Genomic DNA, 17,778 nt, shown 5'->3' with positions numbered 1-17,778 from the left:
CACAATGATAATGTTATTTTCTGATGACTATTACACAAAAAATTAGCCAATGGTAGTATACCTACATTTAAAAACGTACAAAACTTGTGTCCATTATATGAACCTAAAACGTTTACAACATTATAATCGAATTCATCGAATGGATATTCATTAAGTACACGAAAAGTTTGATTAGTGATTACAATATTACATTATACAGATGCGACATTACTATAGGTATAAGCATAACAATATCAAACTGGTAACAATCGTACATTTAAACGCATCACGAATTGTAGGAAAGATTGATTAAACACAAAATATATATATTTCTTGAAAATAAAATCTAGGTTATTCTTAACCTAGAGACTTTTAAGTGAAATCATTCTACATTTAATTCCCATTTTGTACTTCAAGATTTTATGAACTTATATTTGTGTATTATAAGTTATTATATTATATGATTAATTATTTTTAATTACCCATAGGTATGTACATTATCATCAGATATTTAAGTATTAAGCTTTTGACATGGACACAGTGGTCAGTGATTCAATTGCAATGTGGTTTTAGAAACTCCAAAATCAGAATAATGTATCGTTGTTATACTATTACATTCAATACGTATACAGTATCGACGGATTTCATTCTTTGAACTATATAACACCAATACATTTATCAAATTTACTTTTGTCATACACTCATATTACTGTGCAAATTATTGTAAACTGAGTTGTTTAAAATGAAATATTATGTCGGCTACGATTATTAGCTGTGTGACTGACTAACGACTGTGAGTATTAGATACGCTATTTAGAGTTCCGCCCAAGTACTTATAATAAATAAGTAATAGTTTGTTATAGAACAAATTCGTGCTGTAATATATTGGTATGGCCTCGCGATTTAATCAACTGGAATTCTAAATTTCGATCAAAACAATACCGTGGGAGGGTGGGAGAAAAACATTGTATTTTAAATCATTATAATACATTATACATGAATTCATGTATTATGTAGTGCGTACCCATTAGTACATTATTGTTTATACAGCGAGGATATAGCACCGAGGCGCGTCTACAGGTCGTGCCAATTTATATAATGATGTACAACCTGCGAAATTTGACAGAACATTAATTGTACCTAAATGTGATATCAATATAATATCGAGGTTCTTTTTAAATATAAATATTTAATTTTTAATTCTATCTCTTTGATTAGTTATTATTGATTTTTGTGCCGAAACAATCATCTATTTTTTACGTTTAACTTGGGGTCAAACTGCTTATCCCCACCTGGTTTCACATTCACATATTATTAAACTTATTATACGCTACTTACGAAGAAGGTCTAGACACGCCTACGCGACGAGAAGTTTGGTGTTTTAATACGACCCTATGTAGGTAGACAATGGGAACCAATCATGCGGTCATTCGTAGTGGGCAAACAACATGTCGTGATTTCGTACGAAATTAATTTTCCAGCGTGATCACAGATGCTCACAAAACGTCGAACTCCAGACGCCCAGATAGAAAGTGTTGAACAGGGCTATGCGGTACGACTGACGAGGAATATCCTAAAATAAAGGGGCTAAGGAAAAGGGTCAGTGACGATAAAATGGATGAAAGGCGACGCAATATTCGTCGAGCCGTAAAATAAATTTAGGCTTAATACGAGATAAAAAAAACTGTTTTTTTCGCGAGTTTGCGGTGGACGGTGGTCGAAAGAAGAAAATCGGTGATGTGACGTGACACGTTTACTGCCACACCACAACAATATTACTTATATAGTAATAACCTATAGTGGATTAGCTGCCGGTTGTTGTGACACGTGGAGGGTTATAGACTTTTGGTTGCAGTGTAACAGTTGAATATAATTTATATTTTAGCGGATAAGCCTAACCGAGAGACCGGGATTTTTTTCGGGACCTGTCCGTACGCATTTTGGGCAGTGAGGCCCTTTTACGCCGTTTGACGGGTGTCGGGTGTATACTGCGTGTAGGCTTTATATTGATTATCAGTATACTACTAAAATACTATGGCCTATATAATATGGAGTATGGTCTGCGGCTTACGTACAAGCATAATATGTATTATACCTTATATTTTATTATCCGGTGGAAGACTTAAGCGCCAAAATAAGATAAGAAAAAAAAAGTCGTATCGCACAAAAGCGCCAGAAATTAAATAACAGATATTAAGTTTAGAACTATATATCGCTCAAAAACTCCAAACGCTTAATCTTAATCGACAAATGTATTATCTGATTACGATAGATTATCAAATAGACAGTGTGTAAGCAGTTTGTGTTATAACATATTGTTAGGAGGTACCTATTTCGTAAGCATCCGTGTAAGCGTCAATATTGATGTGCATGTATATTATAATTTATCATCGACATTTTATTTTTATAAAAAATCAACTAATTTATTAAATGTATTAAATATTGATGTGCATGTACCTACCTATATTATAATTTATTATCAACATAATAATATTAATATAATATAATTTTTATAAGATATAGACATTTTTAAATAAAAATATAAAATATAAAATACAAACATTTCTAAAATAACTACCTACTTAATACTTATATAAAATATTAATTTTGGCCCAAATGATAAGTCATTTTTGTATCTTTAGCGCTTAGGTCATACAACCATTTTATCACATTAAAAACGATTAAATTCTGATCGAAATTAAAAACTAAAAAGGTCGACAATTTCAAATTTCCTAACCTAATATAACTTTTCTCAGATTTTTTTTGATTTATGTCAAGGCTTCGGCCGCGTTCGCGTCACCCGGGCTTTAGCTGGGTTGACACTGATCTGTGATAATATGTTTTAAGCCGCCTATACTATTTTGTGAATGGAAAAACGTTAATTTGCAATTGTTAAGCCGGTATGGTCGTGATTAACGTTTATGAAAAAATAAATAATTTTACATAGTATATATTAGAATACCAAGTAATGCCGTGCATTCGTGTCGGCGTTAAAAAAGAGTCCTTTCGAAATGCGTACCTTCAACTTTTAATTCCCCGTGAACCCTTTGTATAAAATATCTTATCGCAGTGTATGGCTTCGCCAAAACAGTGTTGTTGTACGTTTTCGTCTGAACCGTCAAACAGGTAGAGAGCAGCCTTTGAGCACGTTTATTTCCGGGACGTCACCCGGACCCGGTTACCCGGTACGTGGTCACGGCGGCACGCGTAACGCACAAGCGCATCGCCGCATGGCGGGCGAGTGGTACGAGAGGAGAGGGACGGCGCGGCGAGAGAGCGCGCGTCGTCCGCAGCCGCCGTCGTGCCGCCGGTCTCGTCCGATTCGCGTCCCCGGCGAGTTTTAGTTCGGGGAGCAGACTACCAGATGGCCTCGCCGATACGCGTCCGCCGGTAAATCGATATCGAACACAATGCGTACGCGAAAAGGCCCACCCGCCGCCGCCGAGCGCGCGCACGCGTCGTACCGAATAAGACAATAATAATATGTGTAATGAAATAAAAATAATAATTATTATTATTATTATCGTTATGAGGCCCCTGGGCCCCGCGGCCAGTGGTGTGAGTGTAAATTGCAAGTCGTCGTAAAGCGGCCGCATCGTGCGCCGTTTGGCGGGTGGTCAGTGGCCGCGTGGACGGGACGACGACGCGTTTTTCGTCGGGCCGGGCGGGGGCGAGTGGTGGTTACTCTGCCGGGTACGTCGTATGGTCGTCACCGTCGTCGCCGTCGTCGTCGTTGCCGCCGCCGCCGCCGCCGTAGTAGTAGTAGTAGTCGACGCCGCCGTCGCCCGTCCGACAGTCGCCGTTCTACATAGCTGGACATCAGACGTACGCCGTTCTCCGTCCTCTTCGCACGTCGCGATCAGTACTGTGTGTCAGTCCTCGAGCGTGCGTGTTCGTGTTCGTGTGTGCGTGTGTGTGTGTGTGTGTGTGTGCGTGTGACCGTTCTCTTCTCGATATTTTCGTCATTGGGTCGCGGTCCAGACAGATCGTTTCCGGTCGTCCGCCGTCGTCTCACCTGCAACGGCCCGTGGATTACAAGCGCAGTCGGACTTTCCGAAAGCTGTCCGATCGCCTCTTGGTGCGGATGGACTGACACGCAGTGCCGAAATCGCAGCGGAGGCCATCCGACGATATGGACAGGTAAACGAGATATGGGTACTTTAAATGTTTGCGGCACAGGAGGCGCGTCTCGTTTGCAATATTATATTTTACTGTTAATAATAAGACTGTTTGTTATTGCCGAGGGTGCCCACCTGTTTACCCAAGTGAAAAATATTCAAACAATGATAATTTTTTATCTGTGAACGGTCGAGTCGACACGGTCGCGTTACTATGGGTATCTGCGTTGTGCGTCCGATAGGTATTATTATTACATATTATTGCGTTTACCGAGTCGGTTACCGCACTATACGGCGGACAGGTGCCGGTGACCACCCTCCGTCATCCCTTTAACACACCCCCCGATGATACATTCTCGCAGCGACGATGTCGAAACCGCGGTCCAGGGGTGGTAGGTAATAAAATGGTGGCTAGTGATAACGGTTAGTGATAAGCAGGGTTGTTGGATTCGTCAAACCAATAATAGTTCCCATCGCCATTTCGGTATTCCAGTTTTACACATCCTACTATATTGTACCTACTACCCACAACTTGTACCGCAGGTCTCATCCAGTTTCAGTAGAATCTGTTGGTCTTACATTTTCTTATTCTACACCCTCCAGTAATTCTATACCGGTTGGCGGTCTGCGGTGGTAGGCTCGTGAATACACGACGGATAATAATAATATAATATCGTTGATTTCGTATAATATATTATACCAGTCCGAACTCCGAATGACGAGTGACGACGAATAAAAACGTACCTCCGATTTGATTTTTTTTGTAACCGTTGCCGCCGTGAAAGTAGCGCGCGACCGGTGTTGTTAGTAGGTATACCTAGTCCTACTTGTTCATTCCACCTCGCGCGGTTTCTCGTCGTTCGTCGTCCGATGAGAATGTGTTTAACTTGCATTCGGCCAACTCACAAATGACGAGGTTTATTTATGTTATACAAATTACGGGCGCTTAAATAAAATATTAAAAAAAAATATACCCATCTGCTGCCTAACCTTATAATATCTACGTGGGCACTACGCTGTTTAGTATTTATTATTATGTTTCTTACGAACTCCTACGATAGCGATGAATGTAGCATCTCCGCGTACAGGTGATGTACACTCAAAGTGAAATATATGTACATCTGTATAGGTGGTACGTGGCGCAATAAATTGTCTTTTATCCGTTTTAAGCGCCGTAAACTGTGACTGTGACGGGGCTTTAACTATCGCGCACGCTACGAAAAATGTAGTAGCTATATGTAGTTGTTACTCAGTTACAAAGTTTGGACGTGTTTATATTATCATATTTATTTTAATGTCAAATACACAGTGTGTACCTGCGAGTACAAAAGAGATTAATAAAATAATAGGGACATTGAATGGAACTACGAAAAAAATCGCACTTGTAACCATGATTGGTGATGCGTCCGATTCGTTTTTATATTTCTATTTGACGTCGCATTATTATTCATTATTATACCTACGAGTAGGTAGTAGGTTACCTAATTAAAGGCCTTCAATAACTTCTGTTCTAAAACCCTAATAGGTAATACTTAAAAATTAACGGTTTTTTTTTTGGATTTAATGGTTGTTGGTCTCAAGTATGTTGGGCGATTTGCGAAATTGTTCTATATTAAATGTGTGACTAATAACTCATGTAATAAGTAATAATTATCTGGACCAGTAAGAAAAACGTAAATAGGTATTTAATAAAAAAAAACTATTACGGTCCAGTGCGTACGGTAGTGTCTATATAGGTACCTATATTATATGCTATCACTGGAGTATTGACTATTTAATATTTTGCACCGAACAACGGGAAATAAAAATCTGTATCAATTTCGCAGAGAACAAAAGCGCGTCCCCTTTGAGCCGGCGTTGACGGCAATGCTTCGGTTTCGTCTCTATTTGATTTGGTATTTTGACAGTTGGCCAAGAGCTGAAAAAAGTCTCCGAGGTTAATGCCCCTATAATAAACATTAAACGCCAACTATTGAACTATATAGATACTTCGCGATTTGTACGGAATCAATTTTTTAAAATAATTTTCATTGATAGTACGTGATTCTCTTCTTGACCGCGTATAGCTTGGAGGTCAAAACTTTGATTTTGTATTTAAAAAGTCTGTCGTTTCGTTTTGATGATGTATTTTTTCCTCGATTTTAAACTCTTATCTTTTCGAGGCCATTAAAAGCTCGAGCGTTTATATTTATGATTACTACTTATTTTTTTTTTAAAACATATTTATTCAAAGAATGTACGTTCTACACCTCGAGTGCCGAGGCACAATACGGCATACGCATATTATATGATAATATAGAAACAACGGCATGAACAGTTTTGAAAAAGAAGCCATCCCCTCTGATTACACTTTGAGATGTAAAAGAATTTGTTGTATTTAATACCTAAATTTAAAAAAATTTAAATTTAAATTTAATTATATTATCTGATACGAATTATTATTGTACATCGTATACGAAAAGAAAGTTTCTCTAACCCGAGATTGCTTAAGTTGAACGACATTATTGGCTTATCCAGTGTGTATATCCCTAGAAATATCCCGATTTATATTGAAAACGTGACGGATCAAAATTCGATTATAAAATACTGAGCCTGTGTAAGATATTATACGTACGTATAAATAAATGGGACCGCTAAACGTAATGAATAATGATTTATAAACTGTAGTTATTTTGTATGCTATTCGATGGTCCGAAAAATTTGTGTATGAATTGCGCAAACCAATTGATATTATTGGAGAACTAGTTATATGCCATTAATGATTAAACTGCACGTTTTCCCATAGGAATACGTATTATTTTAATTAATAACCTAGACGTCCTAAATCCTAACAAGTCTTATATCGATACTATCTATAATAAATAATTTAAATAAAGTTTCATTACTCAAAATGATAATATGAAGTGTTCAATATTGTAGTGGTTAATAAGCCTTTAATATTTTGATATGTATTATGATTTATGGTATTTTATGGAATCCATAATTCACGGTGTAATTTATTGCTTACTAAAAATGAAAATATTTGATTATATTAAATCGGTTCCATATTTATAATTCCACATAAATAAATAATATAACTAGTACCTATATTTTATTATTGTTCTTTTTTTTTTTAAGTTTGAAACGAGTTTGAAAGAATACTCATTAAACCGGTGTATATATTTGGATTTATGTTCCTATGTGTAAATATATATATTTTTAATATGTATTTATACTTCAATATTTTCATTAGGTGATGTAATTATTACTCAGGAAAAGTATAACTCATGTCATAATATTTATTTTATTTGAAACAGTATTATATGAATTATTACTGTGGCATCTTTCGTGTCTACCTTTACAAAATTACAAAGTATTATATTAATAACATTTAAGATTGAACTAATTTGCTATTTTTCGAACGACGTACAAATGTATTGAGATCAAATTTTTTTTAAAGGATCTGAATTCAAAATATTACGAGTTTATTATAATTTTAACTCTTAGTATAATTTTTTTTATTAATTGTGCTGAATTTAATAAATTATTTTAATTAATATACCAATTTCTCCTACTGGATGATTAAGGATATAAATATCTTTAAATTTGAATATAAAGAGAAAAAAGTTATTAAAGAAAAATCAACCATAGTTAATGAATAATAACATTAAAAAAAAAAAAACACTCAACCCAGTACAAATATTTTTATACCGGTAATACTGAACGTTATAAACTTGCTTAGTTACTTAACCTAATCTAACCATATAGGTACCTAGTACATTACTAAAATATGTGTCTCAATATATATATATTATGGATAGTATAATAGTTTAGTTGGCTGATGGATTGAATAATACGATAGAAAGCAACAGACTTATAGATTTTCTATACATTATATGTAATATTATATTATACAGGCGGGTATATCAAAATATGTTTAAAATCATAATATATTTTGATTTATAATCCAATTTTTTGAACAACATCAACCCAATTATTTTATAGTGAATAAACTGATGGTTATTGGTTATTTTACCATCGGTTTTTAAATTTAACGCTAACGATGGCATTATATTGTAATAAAGTACAAGTACCTATGTACTATCATTATAATTTAACATATTATATCGAATAAATTACAAGGTATTAAAATTAAATTAAACTATAACTTATATTCATTCGCATTCTATTAAATTCCGTACACTGCACCCATTGTGTGAGTATATGAATTTTAACACGCTCTTCGCTTTTTTCATTGTGCACTCGGTTTTAAAATACATACAACAATATTTTTGAAGGTAATAATAAAGATATAATGTATTTGTATTATTGTTTGGATTTTGATGTACGCACAAACTGCACAGCGAAATTATTGTTGTATGCGTAATACCTAATATGCAAAATGTCACTACAATAAATAGCATGGTATCATAAATTTACATGATCACCGTTTCAATTATTTTCCCCTTGGGCTCTATTCGTAGATAATTAGCATTGTAAAATACTTCCTAATGTTCCTAATTGGTCAAAATGTAAAATTACAGTTATTTTATCAAATGCAAGCTTAACCCACACATTTTATCTTTTGTGTGTAAAGTGACACATTTATTTGCGGATAATGTCATGCTGTAATTAACCATGAAACAACAGCAATACAAAAGCAAACTTTGTTCGGACACAAAGGTATACAAATTGCAAATGAAAAAAAAAGTGGGACGGACACTCTTGGTACCTAGCTATACGTTATTTATCATACAATTTTCCCCGGGGATTAAAATATTTACATACAATTTCCGTTCAGTTTTTATCACAATTGCCAATGTGATTCCCTATAAATATGTAATCACCTAATATCTATGCGGTACGTGGTATTTTTTATATTTAATATTTATACAGTAAGTTCCCGATTAAACTACTGAATTTTGTTTTTACTTATTTTTTTGCATTGAACACACAGCAACGTATTATGCATTTATTTTATGTGTAGTATAATCTGAAAACACTTAAATTACACTGTCGTCATCGATAACAGACAATGGCCAATATTAGGTAAATTACCTAGGTAAGGCGCTTTACGTGGTTTGAAATGAAGTTAAATTATATGTATTTTGAACATTTATTAAGTTAAACATAAATATATTTCGTATTGCACTATAGTATTGACTATGTCATGTAAAATAGGCTATGTTCCAATGAATAATATTAGAGGTAATATTTGATGAGATTCTTTATCTTCATTTTCAGTAAAATGTCGTTTTTTCTGTCAAATGGCTATCGAGGTACGAGTCTATTTGTTGGATTTTGCTTTATTCGATAATTTGTATGATAGGCACGTTTCAGAAAATGTTCCTAGTTTCCATAAATATATAGTAATTTATATTTAACGATTTTCACTTATTGTCCTCAGCTGGTAACGCCCACCGGTTTTTGTACATTTTTACAAGGTAAATAGGTATAATTTTAGCTTTGGGAAAACAAAACAATAATAATCCTGCTATAGTCACACCGACTTTCTCTTATATGAACATCATAATATGGGAGTTACACTTACCTATCTATATAATAATATGTGGTCTATATTTTAGATTTTGCATATCAGTATAAAATATGGTTATTTGTAGTAGGTATCTACATGTAATTTAATAGCAAATCTAGGTTAACCATTGGGTATTATTGCATTGCAAAACTATTCTACGAAAAACCTAGTATTATAAGAAACAACTAAATTTCTTTTAAGAAATAAAACATAATCAATTAATAATTACTAACGTGTTTCTAATTGCATTACCTTCTCAGTTAATATAACTTAAAAGTAGTTTGTAAATTACTGTAATTTATTCTATAGAATATTAAACCAAATACGTTAATATCAGAACGAAAAGTATTAAGGCAAAGGGATATAAATAAATTGCGCTTTTAGTTTTTTTTAGTTCGATGGTGTAATACTGTTTATTGTAAGGTGAGAATATCAGATTTAAACGTTTGTTATTTAAATAATGCATATTTACAGAGGTATTTTAACAAGAAAGAAAAAATAATGAATTCAATAATAATATTATAATTTATTAGCATAATTTGCTTGTAACAAAATAATTTTTGATAACTTAAAAGTATAGGTACTAAATTGTATTCAAATTACAATATACAGCTTACAACAGTATTATTTATTACTGATAAAGCGTAATAATAATACTCGTAGGTGAAGTTGATATTAATATTAGAACTCGTCTCAGAAGTACTCAATAATTATTACCGTCAATCAAAAGAAGGCCATAGAACAACTTGAATTTTTTAAACATATTATTTTGTTTCTACTTTGTAATTGATTTAATATTATATTTTTGTGCTAAAGTTCATGTATTCATGTGCTTATTATTATGTATGATGTCAAAATGTAACGATGATTATTGCAAAGAGTTAAACTGGTTGGGACGTATATAGGTACATATTATGACAATTCAGACCATAACGAAGTTGTACTTGTCAAGGTAACTGAAATGTATTTTAGAGAAAAAAATTGTGCATCGGTGTGTAAGTAGTAAGCACTATAATAATATAGCGAAAAATAATTTGAAACGTAAAAAGGCAAACAGTATAGGTATTATATTACACGTTGGCTTTACAAAAAGCTTTTGTGTTTCGGCGTCCTGTCTTGTATACAACACAGCTCTTAATTAGATTTGTAATCTAGATTAGTAACCCGATGCATAGTCATAATAGTGCTGATATCGCGGTACGTATGTCAAAATACCTTCACTTAAGGTTAAGTTCACACCTCATCGTGTCGTATTGTTTTGTACACACTCGATACCTATGTTGGTAAAATGTTATACTTACTTGCAAGTTGAATACATTTCAACTTGAACGGCCGTGTAGTGCAAACGATTTTTTAACGTTATTTCAGATATTCATGGTATGTGTGTCAAATTCTATTACCTACAAACGATGTACAATCTATTTTTAATTCGATGTTAATAAAATAATATGTAGGTTGCTAATGTTCTCGGTATATTGTTCTTCATTGTGCCATTGTCGATTTTCAGTAACAGTTGAATTGAAACCTATGTTTCATATCAAATCAAATGTACATTATATTAATGAGTATATAATATACGATATTATAACTACACTTACCAAAGTAGGTACCAAACATTGTATGTATTAGATCGTGTATACACTACAAATTACAATAGGTAATACAAGTCTTCGACATCTTTTCGCAAGACGTTAAATGTACCTTAACAGTGTACCTACATCAAAGAAATACCCATGTAATAAATAATTTAATAAATCAAGTATTAGTAGGTTTATTATTACGTTTTATGGTATTATTTCACATAATAATAAGTAGGTATACCTACGCGTCAACATAGTGTAGCAACAACAAACTGTACAAAGTTGTATTTTATAAGAAATGTTGAAATTCGATTAGGCGGAATTTAAGCAAAAGCTGTTCTCATTACATTATACAGGTATAACTACAATTTACAAGCGAATAAAAACGAATGTATTATATTATGGTAATCAAATTGAAAAAAAAAACCACCCTCGATAAACTTTCTTACGCAACATTAACATAAAATAACACGCTATCCAATATACATTTGATATAATATGTGGCTGTAATTTTAAGGTACAGTAAGTATATACAATTGCAATGATAAACATGCAATTTTAAAAACTATAAAATATAAAGTAAGCCATTTGTTTTTAATTTTCAAGAGTTTTACATTACCTATGTACTTCCAACTGTTATTTCTTAATTATACTTATTGCTATTGAAACCCGTATTTATATAAAATAATTATTGATTTGACAGGACCTCCATTAACTGCCTCAGAATAGGTCACACACACTCGCCCACCACGCACCAAACTCATCAATAAGTATCTCATGAAAAGAGTGGCACTGTGTGTACCTATATCAGCTGCGGAACCCCCACACTACACATTCTCATAATCTCACCGACACCAGGCACAAGAGAAGGTGATGAGATGATTGGGGATATCGAAATATCCCTCACAAATCTCTGATCTCAAAATAATAAATAATACAAACATTTTCTTAAAAAGATATAGATAATTATATAAAGTATGCATTCATGTAACGTAACCATATCAATATAATATAATATTAAGTAGGTAAATACCTTTAAATATGTAATCAACAATCGTAAATTTTTCTTACTCCAAAATGGTTCTTGAAATATACGTATATAAAATGTTTCGTCCAATGGCCTTAGATTCCACCGACATTGCTCTAATAATAATAAAAATAAAAAACAATTATTGATTTGTATTACAGCGATGCATGCTATTTGTTATATTGCGTCTGTTATACGATTACATATATATATATACGCATAACATACGCATATTTTACATTCGGCAGAATAATCGATTTAGTTTTATTTCTTTTAATATCCGTGTAAATAATTGACCTACTGCAGTAACCACAATTTAAATATGAAAACATTATGTGTACCTTGTTTGATGGTTTGATATTTTAATTTTAACGGTAGTTTATATGTATAAGAATAAAAACAAAAAAAAAAAAGTAAATATAGGTAACTGCTCTACAGTTCGTACAGTAGGTTCCGAGTATACTGCATTTGAATTACAATACAATAAGAAAATCGTTTGATGAGAAATCGAGATAATATATTTTACGTGTGAATATCTAATTTCGTCAAAATATAAACAATATAAAACATTTATAAAAAATATTTGTGGAATTAAGGTTAAATTTTTTTTATTCCTATTACCAATAACAAATTATGAAGAACCTTGTATTAAATATATTGTGGACTCTTAAGCATACTTTTTTTATTAAGTTGTTTAAACTTTCGGCCGGTCGAAAAAAATTATATCGACATTTATACATTTACATTTAGAAAAAAAATCGAAGGTCTTACTTGGTTACCAAACAATTATTTTAATAATATAATACTAACATTTTTAGAAATGTTCGTATTTTTTTTTTTTTGTTATTTTCTGATTATTTAAAAAAGTAATGAAAATTTACGATTTTGACCTCCCATAAGGATCAACAGGAACCAATTTGTTAGAAACATTCATCAAATTTGAAGATCATTGAATTTTTTCTACTAGAAAAAAATGTGTTTAGACAAAATAATAAAATAAACCCATCATTACAAAATCAACACTGTTCAAAATCTAAAATATGAGAAACATTATAAAAACGTATAGAGAACACATACATATAATGTCTTTATCTTTAAGTGTTTATTAGAGTTTACTCGAAATAACAAAAATAATAAATGTATAATATCAATTATTTGACGGGACGTTATTTTATCAAGTTGGGCGTAAGTAATATGACTTACTGTGCAAATCTGTGCGTATAGCCCGGTATAGGTACATACGACAATACTATGCAGCTTTCTGTTTGTTTAATATGGTGTTCACTATTCAACTAAAAACATATTGAACAAAAGAATAACAATCTATATTTACTTTCAAATCATGGATTTCATCAAATATTTTGGTTTGAGGGAATCAAAAAGAAATAATAAACAGACATGATACTGATTCATAAGTTATTGAGTGTATACTGTATTGGGAAATAGTTTCTGTTCACAAGTTTGATTAGTAATGAGTCATTACTAATGACTAATGATACATCATTTTTTTTTCCATTAAATATAAAACAATATGCAAATGCAGTTATTTTGTACACTAAGTGATGAAAAAATTAAATATAACGCGAATATTAGCCAGGTTGAGTAAGGCACCCTCAGGTAACGCCCTGTGAACGATATTCACATGGATTTATGACGGTAAATCACGATTCCAATTACGTTTAATCTGTGAGAAGGCTTGTTAGGCGTGTGTAAGGTCTAGCCGTGTTCTCAATAAGGGGATTCGTGTTTGAGCCGAGTTTTGTATGGGAACGAGTGTAGTTAACTTTAATTCTGTGACATTTTTAATTTTCAAATAATTATGAACGGAGTTTGAGTAGTTAGGTACATATCACTATATATATCAGGGAACACCAGTGCGGAAAGCAATGTTTTGGAAAGATTGAATGAGTTTAATGTTCTTGGGTTTGGCAGGCTTCCAAATTTAATACCTACCATATAACTAGAGTGATCATAGAATTTTATATTAGCATTAAAGCAGCGACCATTGGCCCAGTAGCGTACACAGAATTATTTTCAGAGGGAGATGTGCTAATAATAATTTTACTGAAATTACTGATACTGAAGAGGGGGCAAATTAAATCGTGGAAATACATTTTCACGAAGAAAGTCATTCGGGGGGGTGTGGGTTGTGATCCGTTTAATGACCCCCTCACTACATGTGCGTGCTATTTATTGTGCCATACTTAATTAAATGGTGGTGCAATATCAAATAACAGTCCCGTGCAGTATGGTCTGTTATCGAGCGCAGAGGCTATAATTTCGGTTAATCAGTGAATTTAGTGGATTAAAGAATGATTTGATACTAACCATAATTAAGTACATTTGAAACGGTACTATTTGGATTGCGGAGATCGTTTTACACTTTATAGTCTATTATAGTGTTTTAGTGCGCTACTCAATGTTTATACAATTGATAATAATACTTATACGAAGATTTTCAAGTACTATTCATAAATCTTGTTATATTTAATAACGATATGATATGAATATATGATTAGTTAAGTTGTATATGCACAACAAAACTAACTGTAACCATAATTATTACCAATCATATATTTTTTTTAAATTTCAACAGTAAGCAACTGGAAAGTTCTAAAACTCTAATACCTATGCTTGATGTACCTATCGTAAATCTACGACGAAATTCTAATCTACTGAGATTAGAAGAAGGGTTGCATTAAACTCCGGATTACTATACTCAAAATAATTATCAGACAGTAAATGTCGATAGATTTCCCGCACAGTTCAGAATCCATAAATCATCAACCATCGGCAAAATGTCAACAATATCAACGAAAGCCGCGTGATGCCAAAATAGTAGGACTTTTAACCATTGCAGCAATTACGCGTTTTAAATATTTGGAAGCTTTGGCAAGTAATGGCGGTGTTGAGTGGCGGCGTTATGTGAGCAAACGAAGAAAAAAAAATGTTTTCTGTTCGAACGAGCCAGTTGCGTCTATAAACATATTACACAGCGGTGCAGGTGCTGCTTCAAAGACAGCTTCTCCGCCGCATCACCGCGCACAAACGATCTCGTTAAAAAAAACATATTTATATATAAATATATACGTATTATATCGGATTTCGTTCGCAGTCGATAAACATCCAATTTACTGTTCGACGTACTTGTTTCTCGGAGTGGTTCGCGGTGTTTACTGGGAAGAAAAAAAGTAGAACTCACTCGGTCGACACCACTGCTGCGACAAACTTCATCGACGCCGGCGGCGGCGGCGGCGGCGGCGACGTATAGATTTACGCTGGCGAATCTATACGGTTTTCGTGTTTGTTTTTATTTCTTCTTCTACGTTTTTGTTGCCCATTTCGATATTTCGATACACTTTGGTCGGACCGAAAAAAAAAACAACAACAACGTAGACGCACGGGGTACGCGCATGCGTGTCACGTACACAATGTTATAATAATATTATGATATCGTCAACGCGTACAAACAGTCGGGTCGCACTGACTGCAGTTTAACCGACTGACACTGACCGGTATGCCAGGCACACCGGAACGAAATTTTGCGCAGCTAAATCTCGACGACGACAACAAAGAGTAGAGCACAATGGCCCGTGACTGATGTGTTTCGTTTCGATGTTTGCTGCAGCCGACCATTTCGACCGGCGACCTTATGTAACAACATTATCATGTGTCGAGCGAGAAGACGACGGACTCCGCCGCCGCGAAAACTAAAATAATAATAATAATAATAATCGTATTCTGCGCTTATTCGCTCCAGCCGGGCACACGTGTTTGGTACTGTCTATATAATACTCGTATCGTGTTACGCAATATCAACATAATATTATGGTATTATGAAAAAAAAAAAAACCGTAAAAATAATTTCCTATTGACGACGAGACTACGCTTGGAACTGCGGCGTTTATTGCAGTGGACATATCATGTGGCGAGAACGCGGAGGACGTATTATTATAGCACTTGACGTTTACACCGGATACTTTTGTAATATCTCTTTGGTTTTGTATATTATCGTCATTAAAATATTATATTGTATTGTATCCGATGGCCGATTTTATGACAAAATAATAATCGGACGCAATTCGAACGCGCGCAACAACAACTCGGACAAACTGGTTTTTCGAGCGGAATGCATCGTACGATCGGTTACTTCTTATCTCGTTTGCTGCATGCACTGTTATGATGCAGCCATGCAGGTATGCAGGTATGCATCCTCGCGTTTGCACTGGTCACATGGCACGGATTATTATATAATAATAATAATATTGTTTCCGGTTATTGGTGAATTAATTAGTTTTCACCAATTTAACTGCAGCGTAGAGCAGCAGCAGCTGCTGAAGTTATATTGAAATCGTACGACGACACACACACATACGAACGGCGTAAAAATTGCTCACGTCAATCATGACATTATTTACGGTGAGGCCGAAAACCAGTGAAAACGGTTTCGAGTAAATCATGCGCACACCATATTTTACGGTCGTGTTGTAGTAATGTTTTTGGCCGGTTTTAAGTATATACACCCCGACTCGCTGGTCGTTGCCGAACCGAAAATTCCACCATCTTTATCGCGTGATGAATCTGCTATTTTTAAGACTTATAAACATATTCACGGTCCATAAATTTCTAGAAAAGCGTTTTGTTATTTATACGTTTCCCCCGCTCGTGTCTCAGTCGGTTGAATATTGTTGAAGTGAAAGTTACTCGGAGCAAAATAAACGACTAAAAAAATATATAATTTTATCGTCCGCGACTTTTATACTACCAACGTCGATTAGGTTCAAATACGGTAAATGCGGTGCGCAGTCGCACGGACAACTGCAGTCTGGCCGAACTGCACCGTAATGAATGATATTATGATAAATTGTTTTGTAATCGCGGTCATTAGCAGTGCCTACATCATAAACGCAACAATATTATTGATGAATGCTATACTATATACTATTCCTACTTTAGATCCTACCGACGCCGACGGTCAAACACGGGAAAGAACGAACGGTGCGTAGATACAATAACATCACAGATTTACGACTACAACATTTATTTGCTATGATTAAAAAGAAATGATTTTTCATCGCCGTTTTTATTCGAACGCGCTCGTTGACGTCTTCCGCAGCGGTCTACAGCAATGATGGTTGTTTCGACAAAAATCGGTTACTCGAATCGTCTGAGACACCAGCCGAGTGCTCCGAAATCGATTTTAATAAATTTAGTTTGCTCCGTTTGGATCGCTATGGTTAGTGCGGGGCGTTTTATAATATAATACACTTGGCCGCTGAACGTTTGTTCGCGTTCCGCCACTGCACACTCGGCCTAGTCGTTCGTATCGCTGTCGATTAATTAATTTACACAATTTCGAGACGAATTCGGTGCGACGACATGCGTTGGTCGTGACTTTTGAGTAGCACGTCCCGCGATCGTACACGCGTTTAAAATATACTCGTCGGACTGATCGCACGATGGAGAATAGTGACTATATATCGCTAGAAGTGATGTATAGGAGAGACTTCGGTACGGAGTTGTTTTTTGGTCGTTTGCGACGTTCAAGGTGTCGTTTAT

At 34.2% G+C, this 17,778-nt stretch overlaps 1 protein-coding gene across 1 annotated transcript in view; it reads left to right on the top strand.

Moving 5' to 3' along the window:
• Nucleotides 1–3,748: 3,748 nt before the first annotated feature.
• Nucleotides 3,749–17,778, top strand: part of LOC111031379 (hexosaminidase D) — a 31,422-nt gene continuing 17,392 nt past the window's right edge. Inside the window, exon 1 of the mRNA XM_022311288.1 lies at nt 3,749–4,119. Coding sequence (XP_022166980.1) covers nt 4,112–4,119 — 8 coding nt within the window. The 5' untranslated portion in view covers nt 3,749–4,111. The remainder of the gene's footprint in view (nt 4,120–17,778) is intronic.

The sequence above is a fragment of the Myzus persicae genome, unplaced genomic scaffold (genome assembly GCF_001856785.1).
Source record: "Myzus persicae strain clone G006 unplaced genomic scaffold, MPER_G0061.0, whole genome shotgun sequence".
In the NCBI taxonomy this organism is placed as follows: Eukaryota; Metazoa; Arthropoda; class Insecta; order Hemiptera; family Aphididae; genus Myzus; species Myzus persicae.
The sequence above is the reverse complement of the archived record's forward strand: the minus strand, read 5'-3'. Positions and strand labels throughout refer to the sequence as shown.